Source organism: Periophthalmus magnuspinnatus, chromosome 22, assembly GCF_009829125.3.
Source record: "Periophthalmus magnuspinnatus isolate fPerMag1 chromosome 22, fPerMag1.2.pri, whole genome shotgun sequence".
Taxonomy (NCBI): Eukaryota; Metazoa; Chordata; class Actinopteri; order Gobiiformes; family Gobiidae; genus Periophthalmus; species Periophthalmus magnuspinnatus.
This window is the reverse complement of record NC_047147.1, coordinates 19,011,455-19,031,835: the sequence shown is the minus strand read 5'-3', so window position 1 is coordinate 19,031,835 and position 20,381 is coordinate 19,011,455. Positions and strand designations below refer to the sequence as shown.

At 40.8% G+C, this 20,381-nt stretch overlaps 2 protein-coding genes across 5 annotated transcripts in view; one reads left to right on the top strand and one right to left on the bottom strand.

The window, feature by feature from the left end:
• The first annotated feature begins 256 nt into the window (after positions 1 to 256).
• Positions 257 to 4,837, top strand: LOC117390160 (transcription factor Sp3-like). Of its 4 annotated transcripts, none has more exons than XM_033987815.2 (8): positions 257 to 845; positions 1,376 to 1,606; positions 1,925 to 2,467; positions 2,605 to 2,796; positions 2,874 to 3,072; positions 3,157 to 3,343; positions 3,421 to 3,617; positions 3,691 to 4,837. In XM_033987815.2, exons 1-8 carry the CDS (start codon positions 777 to 779, stop codon positions 3,927 to 3,929), a joined length of 1,857 nt encoding a protein of 618 aa, XP_033843706.1. In that variant the 5' UTR covers positions 257 to 776; the 3' UTR covers positions 3,930 to 4,837. The 4 variants fall into 4 exon arrangements, with proteins under 4 accessions (XP_033843706.1, XP_033843704.1, XP_033843709.1 ...); XM_033987813.2 differs by having other exon boundaries at positions 283 to 845; positions 2,874 to 3,078; XM_033987818.2 differs by having other exon boundaries at positions 284 to 845; positions 3,256 to 3,343.
• Positions 4,838 to 9,580: 4,743 nt separating this feature from the next.
• The window catches only part of uggt1 (UDP-glucose glycoprotein glucosyltransferase 1), a 43,559-nt gene continuing 32,758 nt past the window's right edge, over positions 9,581 to 20,381 (bottom strand). Inside the window, exons 24-40 of the mRNA XM_033987812.2 lie at positions 19,932 to 20,062; positions 19,740 to 19,835; positions 19,010 to 19,112; positions 18,283 to 18,362; positions 17,431 to 17,620; positions 17,064 to 17,222; positions 16,642 to 16,727; positions 16,479 to 16,563; positions 15,810 to 15,898; positions 15,560 to 15,664; positions 15,146 to 15,230; positions 13,996 to 14,178; positions 13,752 to 13,912; positions 12,707 to 12,821; positions 11,596 to 11,712; positions 10,821 to 10,968; positions 9,581 to 10,015 (exon numbers count right to left, since the gene is read on the bottom strand). Coding sequence (XP_033843703.1) covers positions 9,996 to 10,015; positions 10,821 to 10,968; positions 11,596 to 11,712; positions 12,707 to 12,821; positions 13,752 to 13,912; positions 13,996 to 14,178; positions 15,146 to 15,230; positions 15,560 to 15,664; positions 15,810 to 15,898; positions 16,479 to 16,563; positions 16,642 to 16,727; positions 17,064 to 17,222; positions 17,431 to 17,620; positions 18,283 to 18,362; positions 19,010 to 19,112; positions 19,740 to 19,835; positions 19,932 to 20,062 — 1,953 coding nt within the window. The 3' untranslated portion in view covers positions 9,581 to 9,995. The remainder of the gene's footprint in view (positions 10,016 to 10,820; positions 10,969 to 11,595; positions 11,713 to 12,706; positions 12,822 to 13,751; positions 13,913 to 13,995; positions 14,179 to 15,145; positions 15,231 to 15,559; positions 15,665 to 15,809; positions 15,899 to 16,478; positions 16,564 to 16,641; positions 16,728 to 17,063; positions 17,223 to 17,430; positions 17,621 to 18,282; positions 18,363 to 19,009; positions 19,113 to 19,739; positions 19,836 to 19,931; positions 20,063 to 20,381) is intronic.

The following is a 20,381-nucleotide window of genomic DNA, read 5'->3' as shown; positions in this document are numbered from 1 at the left end:
CCACTTATCACACACCCGTTGGTTATTTTAACCATAATTATGTTTATTTTTTTACAGTTCTTTAGATATGAAGCACTTTCACACATGTTGAGCTGCTACGTGAAAATTGAACTGCATTCCATTTAGCTCAACAACAAACAGGAAGAACACGTCCTACACATTTGACTGACAGGTCTCTAAACCAATGAGACGTGAGCAGCGATGATCGTTAGCCAATCGACTAATAGAAGAAGGGCGGGACGTCCTGTAATGTGATGCAAATTCGACGGTCAAGCTTGTTAGTCCCACCTTTTTGTGTTTCCCGCACCGTCAATCAAAATAGAAAAAATTCGACCTGAATTCACCGATCAACACTAGCCCGCCTTTGATAAAATAATCATGTTTGGAGTTTAAGAGGTCCGATAATCCGGATGTCACCGCCGTGTACACTATGACGTCTACGTAAACATTTGGCGCACGAAGCGGGCCTGTGAGCGGTGAGTTTGTGCGGCTACAGCGGAGAGCGCAGTCTTTTATCTGCCTGTGTCCTGCTAACTGCTAGATATGGTTAGCTAGCAGAGCTAGTAGGCTAGCCCGAGAGTTGACAAAGTAAACAGTCTGTGGCCGAAGCCCACAGAGTGTGCCGCGGAGCTGCATTGGGACTCGGCTCCTCTCGGTCTGCGCAGTGGGGATGCTTTGCGGGCTTTTGTGGAAGGCCGGAGACGACGCTTCTAGAGTTGTGCTGAGTTTGCCCCTCTCTCCCTGCTAGCGCCACCGCAGCTCTGAAACAAGGAGAAATGGCGTCCGCGGACGTGGACAGCAGTCAGAGCGAGTTTCTACAGGCCGCGGGCGCACAGGACACACAGGTAACACTCGATCGGCCTCTTTTTCTCTCGGTTAGCAGCGCTACTTTGAGTTTAAGAGCACCAAGTGAACACGTTTAAACATTTTGATGGCATGGGGTGAAGCCGTACACTTCCTGTGTTCCCCTCAATAACGGCCACCCACTTGAGCCGTGTAAAACCCGCCCATAGTGGGTAGGACACTCAGTCACTGGGGTCGGCTCACTGGTACAACCGGGACGGTGATGTGAGGTCATCCCGTGTCTGCCATAAGCACCGAATACCGAACTGTAGCAACGTGTGGTAGTGTTCATCCACCCCTCCCCCACCCACATCTCCAGCCTGTGATCTGCGTGTGAGCTGAAGGCTGCTGTTACTGTCCATTGTAGTCTACAAGATGCACTGTATCTGGCGTTGAATAACTATCATACTCCCATTGTCTCTCCATGTAGCATTAGCGTGTGGTTGCATAACTTCTGGTTACTCCATAGCTCTTATCGAGGAGCCCCTCCTGTAGGCAGCCTCTCATCATGTTGATGCTGTGATTGTTGCAGACCACAGACATGTCAGCGCTGCAGCTGACGAGCACAGACAGGTGGGAGGTGCTGACTCCTGTGTCCTCTGGGAAAGAAGACCAGGGAGTCGTCCACATTCCAAACTCGGGGATTGTCACGTCCAACGGCCAGTATGTGCTTCCCATCGGGAGTCTTCCCAACCAACCCATCTATGTCACCGCGTCTGGGACTGAGGCCACAGCCAATGGGGTTTCAGGAATCCAGTATCAGGTAAAACTTTAGCTTCTGTCTCTTCATGCTTTTATTTAAAAAAACAACAACTTTGGAATTGGGCTCAGTGATGATTCATACAATCACCACATATCATCTTAAAAGAGATGTTATCAAAGTCTGCTGGGAGTATATAGAACATTGATAAACTAGATGTCAGTACAGACCTTGTGTATCTTTGGGGGAGGGGCTGTTTGCTTAGAAGGGCCTTGGGTTGCTAAAATCTACCCTATGTACTTAGCTGCTCTCTTTCACCATCTTAATATACTCTATCTATTTCATGTGATGAATGTATAGTCATTAATGTTTCCTTTTTAGGTCATCCCACAGATCCAAAATGCAGATGGAACACTTACAACGTTCCAGACCCAAGGACTGTCTGATGGCACAGGGCAGATCCAGCTTCTTCAGGATGGCAGCCAGGGCACTATCGGAATCAGCGGAGCCACCACCACCACCACAGACCTGCTGACCCAGGCGGGACAGTCCATCCAGGGAGTCACTGCCTATAGTGGCTCTGTGGGACTGCCCGGAAACATCACCTTTGTCCCCATCAACAGTGTAGATCTGGAGTCTCTGGGCATCACCGGGGCCCAGACGGTCCCCATAGCAACAGGGGTGACCCCTGAGGGCCAACTCATCATGAGCGGACAGACACTCGACACTGGGGCCCAGGACAAACAGAGCAGTGAGAACAACACTGACCCCTCCCTCTATGTGCCAACCTCCACCACCACCTCCCTCCCAGAGACCATCGATGGCACTGGTGTCCTCACCCAGGCCACGGCTGTGTCCGCAGGCGTGTCGGACCCTTCCTCCACAGACAACTTCAACTCCCATAACCACCTGCAGCAGATCCAGGTTTGTGGTAGACCTCATTCATTAATTTTACAGCTTACCACTAACTCACAGTATGTGGCAAACGTATTAACACAGGGGTTAGAAATTAACCTGTCTAGTTCTGCGTGCTTACTACGCTCTCATGCTTTATGATGTAGGTGTCGTCTTCCAGTGCCAGTACACTGTCCCAGCCCATCCTGCAGCTGTCAGGGGACTCTGCGTCTCAGGGACAGGAGCTGGCTGATGCAGGACAGGGCCTCCAGGGGGTGCAGCTGGTCAACCCCGGCACCTTCTTGATCCAGGCCCAAACTGTCACTGCCACGGGCCAGATCCAGTGGCAGACCTTCCAGGTGAGCACTGCTCTCAAACACACTTAGATAGATGTAAGTGCGCCCTCTATAGCCTGACCTGTATTCTGCTCCTTCAGGTTCAGGGTGTCCAGTCTCTGCAGGGCCTTCAGTTGCCCCAAGGACAGGGTCAGCAGCTGACTCTAGCCCCAGTTCAGACTCTGCCTCTGGGACAGACAGGCCAGGTCAGCCTGCCCAACCTCCAGACGGTCACAGTCAACTCTGCAGCTCAGGCAGGGGTCCAGTACAGCCAGGAGGGGGACGAGAGCAGCCCTGCTGGTACAGGTTATTAACATTTACAATAACTACACAATAGTTTCATGTACAGTCCAATACAGTATTAAGCACACTGTCTCGGTCCAGGCATCCATATCAAAGAGGAGCCCGACTCAGACGACTGGCAGCTGAGTGGAGACTCCACTCTGAACGCTAGTGACCTGAGCAACCTTCGTGTGCCCATAGGTGACGAGGACCTGGACCTGCCTGGAGAGGGCAAGAGGCTTCGGAGGGTGGCCTGCACCTGCCCCAACTGTAAAGATTCCGGAGGGAGGTGGGTACAACTCCTGGGCAGTCAGCTTAACGAAGGGGGTAAGAGTGATGTTAAAGGTTGGTGTATGTGTGTGACAGGGGGTCAGGCGTGGGCAAGAAGAAGCAGCACATCTGCCATATTGCCGGCTGTGGGAAGGTCTACGGAAAGACATCTCACCTGAGAGCCCACCTGCGCTGGCACAGTGGGGAGCGGCCCTTTGTCTGCAACTGGATGTTCTGTGGGAAGAGGTTCACTCGGAGCGATGAGCTGCAGAGACACCGGAGGACCCACACAGGTCTGCATTCACATGTCTCATGTATAATAAAAGTTCTGTCTCTGAGGTGACACTTGTGTTGACTCTGGTGCAGGGGAGAAGAAGTTTGTGTGCCCAGAGTGCTCTAAGCGGTTCATGCGCAGCGACCACCTGGCCAAGCACATAAAGACTCACCAGAACAAGAAGGGTGCGGTGGCCTCGTCATCGCCACCCTCAGACACACTGATCGCTGCAGACGGAACCACCCTCATCCTGCAGGCCCACGACCTGGTGGGTGGCCAGGACATCCCCCTGCAGTTGGTTACTGTGGCGCCAGGAGAGGTCATGGAGTGATTCTGTAAGGACTTTTTACAGGGACCCTTTTCTCCTTCTTCTTGTAACTTTTTTTTTTACATATGAATATATACGTAAATATATATGACAAATATATATATTTTAAGTAAGAGGTATCATGAATTTGTTTTTTTGCAGTCTTTTTATAGGCAGGCAAAAAATTGTACCACGTTGTTGCTATGTACACATGTGAACAGTCTCTTGCATTAACACCAAGACTAATCCTCAACACAATGAAATGCCTTATTTTGTATCATACTGTGTGTAAATGCTGGAGGCGCATGTTTTTTAAGCTTTGCAGGACATGTAACACAGATGACCGAGTTGTTTTTGGCAGAGAAGTGGACCTCGCTAAAACAATTCAATCGACAAAGCTCACAGCGTCAGTCACTGTTTTTCCACTTCTGGAAAATGATGCAACTTTCCCAGCCGCTGTGCTTCTCCCTGTCACTTTTAGTTTTATTATTCAATTGTATCTTTTTAAATTGTTTCATTTCAATTACTTTTTTGAGTGTCGTCAAATCAAGGCCATGTAACTGAAGGATTACTGCCACTGTTGCCATGTGGATACGAGAAATCAAATGCTATTTTTGTCAAACATTCCAGTTGGACACCAGATGGAATCGGGTGGTAATTCTGGACTCTCAGCGAAAAGGAAACAATCATGCCATTGTCTGTTTTATGTTAAAGTCATGTATCCCCCTCCTGTCTGTAGCATTTATTTTCATGTATATTCTCTTTTCACCATGTTTATAGAAGCCATTACCTAGTTACCTAATTTTTGTTTGTATCAACATTAAATGTTTTTTTTTTTTTTTAAGAATTGCTGTAAAAATTGAATGTTACCTTTTGTAAAACCCTTTTTCAAATGGCTCACAATAAAAGTCTGAAACAAAGCTGTCACTTTACTTGCAGCTTAATAACTGACAAAAATTACAAGATCAAAGTAACATGTGATAGGTGCAAATAACTTTTTGGGCGTCCAGGCCACTACCTGGCTGCCTTTTTTTGCAGTAGGCCACTATCTGCCCTGCATCGCAGCTGTCCCTGCACTGCATTCTTCCTGCTTGGCCACTGCCCCTGCCAGTATCTAACCCTCTTCTAAGTAACTATATCCTGACTACCAGTAGTTCAAATTTGTCCTCTATGAAGGACATATGTAAACCTGAATATCTCCAATCCAGTGCATACTACTGAAATAACTCCTTTTGACATCTACAGAGGACATTTAGAGCTTTTCAATGATACCAAATGTGAAGGGGTGGGGCTTTGGTACCTTTCTTTTTTCATTGTCCGTCGCTGCAAGCACATTTTATGGGAAGAGGAAAAGTAAATGCATTTTACTTTTACTACATACTTTTTATTGAGCAAATTTTGGCTTGAAATGTTGGTGGCATATTTAATGTAAGTCTTTTAACAACACATTTAAACATTGTCTAATTAATTTTAATAGTTTTTTAGCGTAATATTTAAGTGTTTAAAAAATGTCCTCTGTAGTGGACATTTGCAGTTATTTCCTCCATTTTGTTGTGATTTTTCAAATGTTCTTTTTTTTTTCAGATTGACGTTCCAGGGTATGAGAAAAAAGTGATCTCTTGTGGAGAGTCAGGCCCCTCTTGACCAAAGTAAGGCAAGGATGTCTAAATCTGCCTAGAACAGGAAAATTGTGCATTGACAAGCAAATGGTTCCATTTACTGGTCTCTGCCCAGTGCACCAGTATGTACCAGTTAAAACATACCCAACTGGACTGGAGGTGTTTGTCTTGGCCGCATCAAATGGCTTGGTCTTGGATTTTGTACTTTACCAAGGCAAGACTACTTTCAGAGATACGGGAGGAAAGGGCATTGAAGAACAAGCTGTTCTTCATTTGGCAGAGTCTGTTCCCCAAGAAACCCACCTGTTCTTTGACAGGTTCTATACTTCAGTCAACCTCCTCGACACACTGATGAGAAAAGGGCTGACAGGAACTGGAACCCTCTAGAATAACAGGGTTCCAAAGGAGTGCAAGATCATAGGGGATAAGTCCTTCAAAAAGAAAGGAAGAGGGACATCAGAGATGGTAGTTAGACGAAACCCTCCTGAACTTGCTGTCATAAAGTGGTTGGACAACAAGCCCGTTGTCATGGGATCCTCTGCCTATGGCACTGAACCTCAGGACACACGCAGAAGATGGTCCAAGAAAGAGAAAAGGTTTGCCCAGGTGTCAAGGCTACTGGCAATCGCTGAGTACAACACCAACATGGGTGGCGTGGACTTGATTGACCAAATGTTTCTACAGGATAGCCTCTCACACTCGGAAATGGACAGTGCTTCCGCTTTTTTGACCTGGCAATCACCAACTCATGGCTTCAGTATGAGAGTGACTGCCAGTTTCTGGGGAAAAAAAGCACTGTAGTTTCTTGACTTCAAACTGCTCCTTGGTGAAGAGTTGATTAACCGGGCTCAAGCAGGAATCATAAGGGGCAGTGAAGATGAACACACTCCCCCATGTCAAAAGTGGAAATGGCAGCCAAATGCAGCTATGAGACACTACGGTGCCATCCATCTTCCAGAGATGGTGAATGAAACACATGCATAAAGGTGTTGGAGATCTGGCTGCAAGAGGAAAACATATGTGATGTGCACAAAGTGCAAAGTATTCCTTTGTGTTTCCAAGAAGGGGAATTGCTTTTTGAAGTATCAGAGCAAATAAGCACAATAACAAAGCAAAATAAAACAAACAAAAGTTATAATTGACAGTTATGTGGATGTTAAACACATTTTTATGTTGACTTTTTGATATTTTCTTTGGCACTAATTGATTGCCATCAAGGGTCAGTTTCAAATGTATGGTGTTCCAATGTCCACTGTGGTGGATACATGATATCTAAAAAAAAATGTTTTCAATATTCTAATTACCCTACAAAGATTAGAGAATTTTAAAATAAATGTGATTGGACAACATTTTTTCTCCTGGTAGTCAGGAGGATATATTGAAGCGTGCCAGTTAACATACCTGTGTTGTACAGGCCATTGAACCGGCAACTTTGCATAATACAGCTATGGTGTAATTGACTTTTTTAACTGGAATTACCTAAATAATATTTGTGCTACTTTGCATATGGGGTGCTACAGTCATCATTGTTTATGTGCTCATTACTCTGCTTTATTCAGGCTTTGATTTTTGCTCTGTAGGCTGATGCTTGTGGCAGTGAGCAGGTATTAAAGAAACAGGAAATAAAGCAATTTTTGACAGCATGCTAAACAAAAATCGTAATGAATATCTCAAAATTGATAACTACTGATTATCAACATCTGGGGAATGAGGGTGTGTTTAGGCTAATATTCAGTGGGTCTTTCCCTCTCCATTGCCTGATTTGAGTCACAGTGCCGTTCACTTTGAATGGGAGGTTTAGATGACCCTAGAGCCAAAAATGTAAAAATTAGGGCATGGGTCAAATGTCTAATGATCAGGGGCACATAAAAGAATTTTCTGCAAAATTTCAACCATTTCTGTCAATGTAATTTTTTTCTCCCCAGTCCTATTGACGGCGCTGTAGCACTTAGCATTAAATCTGAATCATGAATTTAATCTGTGTTAGCCACTGTATAAATTCTGGAAATTTGAACCCAATCAGACTAAGCATGTACAAGTAAGTTTTTTTTCAAGGGACTAATGTTGATGTTTCATGTATAGGGTAGTAGGTGCTACACTGTGTAAATATATGAGTACAGAGGACTAACACAGGACTTTGTGGACTGGTGTCAGCAGAACCACCTCATCATCAATGCAGAGAAGACCAAGGAGATAGTGGTGGACTTCCACAGACGCCACTCTACTGCCCCCTCAGTGAACATCCAGGGAAGGGACATTGAGAGAGTGGACTCATACAATACCTGGGTGTTCATCTGAACAACAAACTGGACTGGACTCACAACACAGACGCACTGTACAGGAAGGGCCAGAGCAGGCTCTATCTCCTGAGGAGACTCAGGTCTTTTGAAGTGAGAGGGCCACTCCTGAAGACCTATGACTCTGTGGTGGCATCAGCCATCCTGTACGGCAGGGGTGTCAAACACATTTTCACTGAGGGCCACATCAGCAAAATGGCTGCCCTCAAAGGGCCAGATGTAAAATAAATCTAACTACTTTTTTTTAACTTTTTAATTAACTATTTCTGTATTTATTGCTTATTCAAGTTACAAATATTGCATATGCATTTGCCTAGATGTAAAGATATGGCTGTGTAACTGCGTATCTCCTGATAAAATGACATTTTAAGACCATCATGCCTTTTAATTTACCCTGTCGAGGGCCACATAAAATGATGTGGAGGGCCACATTTGGCCCCCGGGCCTTGAATTTGACACATGTGCTGTACGGTGTGGTCTGCTGGAACAGCAGCATCACAGAGAGGGAGAGGAAGAAGCTGGACAAGGTCATCAAGAAGTCCAGCTCTGTCCTGGGCTGTCCTCTGGACTCTATGCAGGAGGTGGGGGACAGGAGGGTCCTGGCTAAGGTCATTTCTATGCTGGGCCATGAGTCTCACCCCCTGCAGGACGCTCTGTCTGCCCTGGAGAGCAGCTTCAGTGACAGACTGATTCACCCTCGCTGTGTGAAGGAGGTTTCGCAAGTCTTTCCTTCCTGCTGCTGTCAGACTGTACAATGAACACTGTTAACACTGAACATGTGTCATTCAACCACACCTAAGTGCAATACTCAAGTCACTTTACGGAGATGTTATATTAGAGTCTATTTTTAGTATATTTTTAAGTCTATTTTTTAAATTATGTTAAGCTATTTATCTATTATCTTTTTTTATTGCATGTACCATTTTCCTTCTGTTCTTTAACTGTGTGGTGCAATACTGGAATTTCCCCACTGTGGGACTAATAAAGGCATATCTTATCTTATATATAAATATAAAAATATATATCTCCTGGCTCAGCCCCTCTGTCAAATTTTAGAACCCATTGTGGCCCGTGTGTCAAAAAGTGCCCACCCCTGGCTTAGACCACTCCTTTGCACTTTTGGTATTTTTTGACCCCGTCAAGGCACAGCTGTGAAGAGAAAACCATTTAATGTGAATTAATCAAGAAGACTGGCCTTGTTATACATTTAAAAAATGTTGATAGGCCACATCATGTCAGATATCAGCTGAACCACAATCTTTATCGGACCATCCCTATGATCAGCAGCTGCTACGAGGGATTGAACAGATAAGATTTCAAAAAAGTCAAATACAGTGGATCACTTTATTTAGGAATGCATGAAATACAAATACAGGAGTCAGGGGTTTGAGCTCCTTCAGAGTTCAGGTTTGGACTTACCATGATCATGTGGACAAGTCAATACAGCAGACATATAGATAGTATTTAACTATTAAGTGTGAATAAGGTCTTTGGGCGTCTGTCTCAATCTCTTCTAATATAGTAGATTTCTCATGTGACCAAACTTTACAAGCAGCTTCATACAAACGCAGCCATGGCCTCACAGTGCATTTTTATCACACTGTCAAACAGATCTTTTATAGAAAAGAACAATTGTATTATTATTATTATTATTATTATTATTATTAATAATAATAATAATAATAATAATAATAATAATAAAAATAATAATAATATCAAATGTTAATTACTTTTCAGTTGATGTCAGTCATTGCATACAGCCATAGTTGGAGCAAATAAAACATTGCATTTGTAAAGGTGATTTTTTAAAAACTATATAAAAATGACATATAATGACATATTTATATTTGCAGTGGTTACATTTCTCCTACACCATTGAAAATAAAAACACATTCCCTTAGTTCCTTAAAGACATCCAAATTCACAACATGATCAGTGCAAATAGTACACAGACTTACAGGAAACAGAGGTACATACATTGAAAAACTAGATCCCAATAATTTTACACTCTCCCAGTTCACTCAAACACCTATGTTTAAAAAAGCCTTACAGAACAAAAAGAGGGCAGCGCTGACCCCTTGTGGCAGAAGCTGTCCGGTACAAAGCCTTTCAGTGGGGAACAGGACAGGAGGATCTTCCACTCTTTCAACAGAGTGTGTATGTGGCCCTCCTCTTCAGAGCTCTGTGTGCGAATCTAAGGGCAGAAAATACACAACTTATATATATCTCGGAGGGCATGCTTATAGATAAAGACATTTTAAACCATGTATTACTTTGACAAAAAGAAAAAAAAAATATATATATATATTATTATTATCATCATCATCATTATTATTAACAATTCAAAACTGTTACATTAAACTACTTTTGACAAAAATTTAACTGCATGTGGATGTCTTATTTTTCTCTTTACAGGTATTTTTTTCTCATGCGTTCTTAATGTTAGCAGGCTTGCCACTCCACAGAGCTCACCTGTAATTTAAACAAAATTTAATGCCATAATGTGGAAGATTAGCAATACAAAGCAATAACATCTCCATGGAGACAAGCAGGTGGCAGACCCTCCACCAGAAAAGCTACATCGTGCACCTTTAAAATGTTCAAAATAACTGAAATATATATATTTTGTTTAAATTTACCATTTATTTTTTTATAGAACATAAAATTGCATACATTTCTACTAGAACATTAAAACAAAGAAACTATTAATTGTGCACTGTTGAAAAAGAAATTGTAACTGAGTGGTAAAACTGAAATTCAAAATAAAAGGTTTGTGATTGGCTTGAAAAAACTATATTCACTTTTGCATTAAGGCATTGTCAGTTTATTACAAAGATGTCAGTGTAATCCTCAGTCATCCAGGTAAAGAAAGATAGCTAAAGAAAAATTCAATTCTGTGACTGGACAAATGTTTTCGAGTGAAGATGAACAGATGACAGAATAAAATTTGTTTTTAGCTATTGTCAGTTTAGTAAAAGTGACGGAAATACATGCTTTACCTGTGGTTTTCTTTGTGCTGGGGTCTTGTGCTATCTTCTCCTGGACTTTATTTTGTAAACGTTTGATTTCCTGGTCGTAGTCGCTCCACTCAGACACGATCCTCACAGCCGCCTGCAGCTTGGGCTCCTTTGTCATTGGATTGTTACACTGGGAGAAGCAAAAGCAAAAAAACAAAAAGCAAAGGAAACCATGAGAATAATCATAGCATGCGACCAATTATACATTTTACTCAATTCATATCACCGAGGCAACCTTTACATTATGAACTATTATTAAATATTTGTAATGGCTCACACATGTACATAGTTAAAGTGCAGGATTTACTTATATTTTCTCAACAACTAAGTGAAACTGCAACTTTAAAAATCTACTCTACCACTCCCTCTAGTGGACATCCCTAAAAACACATTTCTACACAGTGGGTATGTTTGCATGGGATTCAAGGGGGTGTACCTGATTTTTTTTTTTTTTTTTTCATGTAACAACTTAAGCCTCAGTAGAGATCTAATGTCTAATTGTGCTCAAAATGAGATCGCTCTTTATAGTCTACATGTAATTATAGTGTTTTAGTATCTACGATCAGAATACTCGCTGTTGGTATGATAGTTGTTATTAGTATTACAGTGGCAACAAAACTGTCTGAAAGTTGTGAGACAGCTTTATAAACTTACTGTGTATTGGAAAGTGAGGAATAAGGAATAAGGGAATACATTTTAACATTTTTAAGACAGTAAAAATCAGGTACAGCACATGTATCTGATGTCTGTCTCTTACCAGATCTATAGTTTTGGCGCTCTTCTTGGAGTGGTCGTCACACCAGGTCTCACACCAGAGCCACTCCTGTGGCAGGGACTTGATGGGCACTTGGTGGATCATGTTGTTGGGCAAGTCCTGACGATAAAACCAAAACCAAAAAATTAAATATTAAAATAAAGTCAAAATTCCATCTGTTTTGTATTGATATTTTGTGTTTAGTTCAGAGTTGACGCCTTTTGTTGCTCTTGTGACTGCTAATGTGTTGTTAATGTACCTGCGTTTGTATACATCTCATAGGAAAAGTGTCCCATTTTCACTATCCATTGACAAACCTTTTTAACAAAACATAAATAATATACATTGCACCGTGTTTCATAAAGTTATCAATTATGTAATGTTAAAGAAAAATAAGCTTACATATTTTTAAATAAATCAATAAAGTTGTTTGACTTTTTCACCGGTGTCGTGAAAAAAGCCTGTTTACCCAAAGCTGCGTTTATCTCTGGGCTTGTTCTGCCCATAGTGTGCGTCCCCGTGGGGAGTTAGTGTGGAGCTTTGTGAGACGTAGTGAAGTGTCCCTCCACATTGTGCCGCTTTGCCGTCACCACAGTCGCTCTGCAGATGAGATACGCGCAGGTTTCTTTTACAGTCTTAAATCGTTGTGAAAGTGATCTCTTTATTTTCTACCATGTTTTGGAGTAAGAAACTGCATTCAGCGCATCCTCAGCGCTCGCGAGCGGAGCGCTGGTTTTGTCACGCGCACAATACTGACCTTTGAAGTGAGTAGGTCAAAGTTCACCTTAACTTATCTAAACTTCACGTATAATGAACATATGTTTAAGATATTGTCATTTTTAAATCTATATAAACGCAAGGGTGATAAAAAAAAATAGCAACAGAATAAAATTTTATTTTAGATGCAGCTCATTAGTGAGTTGTGCTATTTTTAGAACCGGTCTGCGGGCGACTCATGTGGGGCTTGGGGGCGACATGGCGCACAGTGTTGGTGACCCCTGGTCTACAGTAACCCCTATGTTCACAAAATAAACAACCAGATACAATTTGGCATGTTTTCTTATTGCTACAGTATTCATGAGGTGTAAGTTTGATGTTAGGGGAGGCATCACACCTGGTCGAGGTTGGACAGGCTGTTGGGGTCCTGGCTCAGACCTTGGTACTGCCCTCGGAGGCGATCTCCAGCAGCGATTTTACGGAACTTCTTCAGGTCAACCACATACAGAGCACTAGATAAGGCAAGGATCAAATACATTATAATAAGCACTCACAATAGCACATATCCATATTTGCAAAGTACCGGTAGTTTTTAAGACATTTTACTTATATACTTACATAATATTACTAACATAAATTTGAAATGAAATTACTCTTACTTAGGTAAAAGTTTTGGTGACACTCCCCACTGTGAGTAAATGGTCACATTTTTATATAGCGCTCCATCCTTCAAGGCACTCAAAGCGCTTTACATCAAGGAACCACTCACCCATTCACACACATATTCATACTCCAGTGTACGCAGACACCGGGGCGAGGTGGGTTAAGTGTCTTGCCCAAGGATACAAATCAGTATTTATCTGTAGAAGCTGGAATTGCACTGCCAACCTGTGGGTGAGTGGATCTGACCGCTCAACCAATGATGTTTATGTCGAGAACAGGATTCGAACTGCCAACTTTTGGATCAGAGAACAAACATTGCCAAATGAGCTACTTTCGCAAGTGACAAAAGTCTACATGTGACAAAAACTCTAATATTTAATCATTAAAAAACGTGTGCTTCTTACGCCTCACCTTCAGATAATATTTAGGTGTATTTTCTGTCCATTCTTCTTTTTACTCTGATTTTTTACTTCTACTTGAGTAATTATTAAATATTTTGCTATCTTTTTCTTCTTAATTTTTTTTTGATTTTCTGAAGATTGTAATGTGTGACCTGCTGTGCTACTGTATTTGTACATCTGTTTCAGATGACAACACATAATTTAAAAAGTAAAATCCTCCAGCCGAAGTAGTCCTAACCAAGCCTAACTCAAGATCTGTAGATGGGTCCCCTGCTGCTGACAGGTTGTCTCAGCAGCATTGGGTCAAATGAGGGGCAAATTTCTCTACGGGGACAAAGTGGACCTTAACCTATGCTAGATTCTGAAAACCACCCATACCTGATGTGGTACTTGCGCCCGGCTAAGTGGCTGGCCCAGTACCCAGACTTCCAGAAGCGATATCCGTCCATCTCCCTCCTGCTTTCACAGAATGGAGTGTACCCATATGGGGCGCCCTCTAAATCAAAGTCCCGCAGGTCTTTCAGGTCTGTTCTCACAATCTGACAATAAAAAGGAACATTTAAGTATTCTGTGAAGTAAATATGGTATTCATATCTAGAGGTGCCAGGTTAACGGTGCTAACCTGATCTGCGTCCACAAACAGGATCTTGTCCACAGCCAGGGGGAATAAGACGTCCAGGAAGAGTATTTTGTAGCCCCAGATGATCCTCTGCTTCTCTGTCTGTTGGTGCAGCCAGCGGGGCCACTTATACTGCACCAGCTCGTACTGAAAGCCGTACTCTTTGGCCATGTGAGGAATGAACTCCTGAGAGTACACAACATTTTTATATTTGTAGTTATTGCAAAAAAGGTCAATTTCAATTTCCTGGCATAGAAATGGCTACTGATGATTTTAGTTTAAACCAGGAGTAGGCAACCTTCAACACCCAAAGAGCCATTTAGACACGGTTTCCATGGAAAAGAAAACACTGAGAGCCGCAAATACCTTTTGACATCTAAAATGAACATGACACTGTATATAATGGTTTTTTTTTACTTTTATGCTTTGTATAAACAACTATAGTATTTGCAAAATACCTGCATAAATATTTTACCTGGTTAATGGAACTTCTGCTCCTTTCAGTTTCACTAAATCACTTTCATCTTTACGCAGGACTGTGAGCTGTCGTCTGTGAGGTGTGAGCGCTGTTAGTTTTGAACATAGAGAATAACTGCTGGTGGAGAATAACTGCTCACATACGTATCTGATTTCCTGCACCATTTCACTCTTGTTTTTAAAGTCCGTGAGTAGGTGTTCTTATATCTTAATGACTCTTTCATGTATTCTCCGTCTGTGAACGGCTTCTCATGCCTGACTATTTCCTGAGTGGCCACAAAACTTGTATATATATATATTTAGTTGAATTTACAGATGTCATCCACTTCTTCAACTGATTTTTCCACAGATTAGCCTTCTGCATCAGTTTTGTAACAGATTTTTTCTCTCTTCTCCCTCTGGATATTTTTCAGCAAAGACTGTTTTATTTTAAGATTTCAAGATCATGATAATCTTCAAATTTAGAACTACAATTTACCAAAGTCAAGTTTACATTTGGACTAAAGTGGGTGAAATTAGAGCCAAACCAGGTCTGAACGCACCCTTACTGTTCATTTGAATTGCATAAGCAATTATATAAATAAATATTGGTAAATGTATAATCTGTAATTAATTGGCTTGTATACATTTACAAGATACAAGATATAAATCAACAGTAAAAATAAAGACCCCTCACCTTAAAAGTTGGTGACAGATAATTCTTGAGGAACCAGAACTTCACTGGAGTTTTGGTGTGTTTCAAAACGGACAGCATCATGATCCTACAAAACAATACACATTTTCATCTTATATTTTGTAATAAATACTGCTAAAAGTTTAAAAAGGAAAATTGAAATATATGGTCTATATATGGTATATATATTCATATATATATATTCATATATATATATTCATATATATATATTCATATATATATATTCATATATATATATTCATATATATATATATATATATATATATATATATAAATAAATATATATAAAAGTGGGACTGCTTCAGAATTTATTCTTAGAAAGAGAAACAAAAGGAATTGTATCTGCCCTTAACCTTCAAAGTGAAATGTTTTACATCTGAAGTCACAGAAACGTACCTCAGAAACCTCTCGTACAGATGTCCAGATGCCACGGAGAAGATGTTGATCACATCATCCTTCTCTGGCTTTGGCTCATCTGCTTTGCCTCCACCAGTGAAGCCTCTGGAAGAACACACATGTCCCCATGTTATAAAAATGACCACTGTTAGAATGGACTTCAATGGAGACATAAATGTCCCACAGGGGGCGAGAATAAGAGGGGGTCTCTTATTCTCTGTCGCCCCCTGTGGGTCACTGGACTCAGTACCTGGTGATGGACTGCCAGAAGCCAGTGTCGATCTCCTCTGTGCCATCACTCAGCAGCTCCTCATTGAACTTGTCAGGTTTCTTTTGGACCTGTTCAACACATTATTTTACGTTAGGAGTAACAGTTTAAACATGGTTGATGAAAAAAGTGTGTATTCTTTCTCATTTGTGGCCACAGGCTTGTCAAAACCTTGTAAGATCTCAAAAGATAAGCTAGACTGATTAGGTCTGGTTAGTACTTGGATGTGAAACAGGTGCCACAGTGGAGAACCAGTGGCAAAAAACTGTGTCCAAGGCACTTCATCCACATTGTCAAATATGAATGTGGCATATACGTGATTGGTGCAGAGTGGCAATCTGCCCCAGGGTAGCTGTGGCTACAATAACAGCTTACCTCCAGTATGGAGTGAATGTATAATGCACTCCATACTGGAGGTAAGCACTTTGGGTGTTTGAGAAAGACGCTATATAAATCTAAATATTAATCATTTATCTGAGAAAGTGTGGCAAGAATTGAAATGTGGCATGAGGAGGAGCCCATAACATCCATTTGTTGCAGCTTTGTAAAATATGTATTCTTTGGTCAGGAGATAATTTGATACATGACTTGTCAAAAAACATTTTGAAAAAAGATTATGTAAAGTTATGTTAAATCAAAAGATAAACTGACCTTAACTTTGATAATTCTGCTCTTGAAGTTATTGAGGACGACCACAATGTCGTCTGAGTCTGCGGGAGAGTCTGTACCATCGTGGCTGAAATACAAGGGCCACCCAAACATTACATTATACAGAAAAGATATGTTTACATTAAGTCCAATTTCTTGGTCCTACCTGTAGATCCTGTAGATCTCATCTGAGCGGCCTTTCCTCAGCTTCAGGATGTAGGCACCAGGGTTTGCCTTCAGCTGGAAGTAACCCTACAGAGCACAGCAGAGAACACTTAGAACACAATTAGAAAACGACAGAACAATACATGTATTATTTATTACCATAATAGGGATAACATAAATGTATAGCACAACTTTTACAATGAACTGAACAGTGAGTGGGTTTAATGAGCCACCATGAAGTTAACATTGCATGGTGTTCACAGAATATCATCAAAATATAACAGAATAAAACAGTAAAATACAAAACACTTTGTGATTATATCTGTAAAAAGCACTATATTAATAATAGAGTACTTATCTACCTAATGTGGATGTTGTTACATCAGTGTAACAACATCCACATCACCTGAGTATTAGACTCACCAGGTTGGCCATAACAATAGTGTCCACGATGACTGGTTCAGATGCAGTTCCCAGAGTGAACTGAAGGCCTCGGGGGGGTTGTCCGGAGCTCACGTCAAAACAGTGTCCCTCCAGTAGTAGATGCTCCAACTCGTACTCCGCTGCTACAATAGTGTCAACCTGCATAGAAGCGAACACAGATTACTAAGGAAAAACACAGTGATAATGTCAGTATCAAATCACTATAAAACTGCCTGACACATGTTATTATAAACACTGTCATATTTAAACAAAGCCTCTTGGTATTGTACAGGTCTGTTGGTTCAGGAAGCACTGTTTGGTATGTAACCCAGACTATGCTAAAGCTAACAGAGCACAGCAGTCGAACCTCCTGCAGATAGATATTATCCAGGTCGTATCTGGTATTGACCGACTCCACCATCCAGCTCTCGGGGGTGTTGAGGTTCAGGGTAAACAGAGGAGACTGGGGCATGTCCAGGAACTTAGCCATGGGTCCAGGAGAAAAGCTGCTGTCCGCCTGGAACAACACCTCCGGCTCCAGAACGTACCGGTAGAAACTGACAGGGAAAACAGGGACGACAATATCTGGTTATAAGCTATTCACGTGGATCACTGTTCATATTTGTATTGCACTGTAAGTATACGCTGTAAAAAAATACTAGCGGTATAGTGGCAACTGCATCTCATTTTAGACCTAGTTAAGCCCCAGTGTAGACCTCAAATAGTCCTGTTTCAGATCTGGTTTATATTTGTTGGCATACAGAGATGACAAAACAATCAGCTAGCGATTGCCGAGACAGCCCTTTCGTAAACCAATAGAGATTTTTAGATGCTAATTCAAAAGTATTCCAACTCTTCAATGTATTTACCAGTACCAGTCCCACAGCTGTTTTATTTGCTTACTTTATGGCTAATCCATCTATTTGGACCTTTTGAACACTGACAAAAAAAGATGGCTGACTTTACCCAAAATGTTCAATATACGGTTGGTGATGTAACCAGAAAATACTGATCTGAGAACATAGATTAACATTTTCCCAGTGAACAAAACATAAAAGCTTTCATTTTAACTATACTATACAGATACTAAACCCAAAATCTTAACTTGCATCACACAACAGGTTAGATTAAGGAGAAAATCCCATATTGATTCTCCTGTATGACATATCCACACTCAGGCAGTTATCCGTACCACAGGAGCTTAAGCCTGTGTCCTCACCTTTTCAGTGGCATTTCGGACAGTTTGGATTGGCAGTTCATAAAGACTCTCAGGTTGACATTTACCAGCTGCTTCAGAACCTGGGCACAAATGTTAGGACATATTTAGAAAAGCTGTGGTGATGTGAGATCCAAGATAAATAAATCTAAAACTTAAAGTGCAAATAGCACCAACATTTCAAACTTGATTTCAACACTAAGGAATAGACTTGTTACCCAATACCAATTCCAATGTCACAATAATGATTAAAAATACTCTTTCTTTAGACAATAGAATGTGATTTTCAACATTAAACTGTAGTACTTTCTTTTATATTCCCATGTCACCTTATATCTGTGTAATCCCTCAGTCGTCCAGTAGGTTCCATAGTGGTCCATGGGTGTATACTAGTCTGTGTCTTATATTTGTTCTGATACAGCTCAAGATCAATCTAAAGCTATTCAGGAAAGGTTCATTTGTGTCCTGTGAATGGGACTTTTTTATTGAGTATGTAGTTTAGATACTAGTTTTAGTATTGATTAGATACTTTTGACAAACCTACTTCTGTATTTTTTCACTTTTCTTCTCACTTTTTTCCACAAAATGCCACTTAACTGATGTAAAACTGCAATAAATCTTTACCAAGGTTCTATACCAACAAACCAAGTCACAATTAGAAAAACAGGAAAACCTGTCATATGCACTTTAACGTAATGTTCATTAATGGCATAAGAGACTTTGAACTCACCATGAGGAAAGGAGCTAGTTTTTGTGCGTCTCTTGTGACAGGGTCCACTACTGCCACAACGTCAAAGTAAACATCGCCCTCTTTTGGACGAATCTTTACAGCACTGTCAGGAAAATTAAGATGCATAATTAATATACATAAAATAGATAAAAATTAAATTTATTAAACCCCATGCTGAGTTGACATCAGAAAATTTCTCCTGATTTGAGCAGTCTTGACTTACTTTAGACTGATTTGAACAGATACCTTTAAGGGTTTAAGATAAATTTAAATCAATTTAAAAATGCATATATTATATTCTATTCCACTAACACAATAACACAATAATTTTATTAATAGAAAAATAGAAACAAGTCCATAAATTAAGACTCACTAAATACATTTTAGACACACAAAATTAGTTCAAACTTAAAAACAGAACTGGTCCAAAGTTATTCCTCACTTACTTTATGCATTCAGAGCATCCTAATTATTCAATGTGAAGAGTTTATAAGCATTTTTGACAACTTTCAGACGCCAGAGCGAAGTTTTACCGTCATGATAAAGCCAACAACACTAGCATGCTAACCATAGACTTCCTGAGTCTCTGACAATATAAAGTGTTATAATTGAGCCACTTATGTAATACGTCTGTACTGGGGCAAGACCAATTTTGCTTAAATACATAGAAAAAAATCAGGTACAGGGCCTTTAATATTGTGAATTCAAGCCATTTTAACATTGACTTCACCTGTGTCGGTCATCAGCAAAGCCATACTCCACTCGGGCTTCTCCTTTGGGTTGAGAGGAGAGCAGAGCATCCACCTTCATCACCAAGTCACTGGCCCTGAAGAGTACGCACGTTTATTCAGTGTCATTTTAAAACAAAACTTTATTGAACTATTGTAACTATTGTAACTCTAAGTGTAGTTTAAACTGGCACCTGTCCTCCTCGATTCCAAACTGTTGTACTTTGCTCTTGATCCTCTCTCCAGACGTCTTAAGGATGATGCTTTCCAACAGGAGGAAGTCGTCCTGGTTAAAGACCTCCTCATCCTCAAGGGGACCAATTATCTGGAGTAGGGATATATCGTCTTAACAACTATATCTATGAATGCATTTGGCAAAGTTTAAAAAGGACAATTGTAAGTTTCTACTACTATTAAATCACCAGAAAAAAACTAAATCCTAGTTAAAATGGTAAGAATTAAATATTTTCTCTTGATTAGGACTAATCTCTTTTTTTAATCAAGGCTCCCACACTTTGCTTGAAATCATTTTCCAAGACTTTTCCAGGACATTATGAGTTATGTTATCTCGGTGTTTACAAACAGATAACCCCCTTTTTATACAGCTTTTATAATAGTTTAGAATTATATACCTGAAAGTCCAC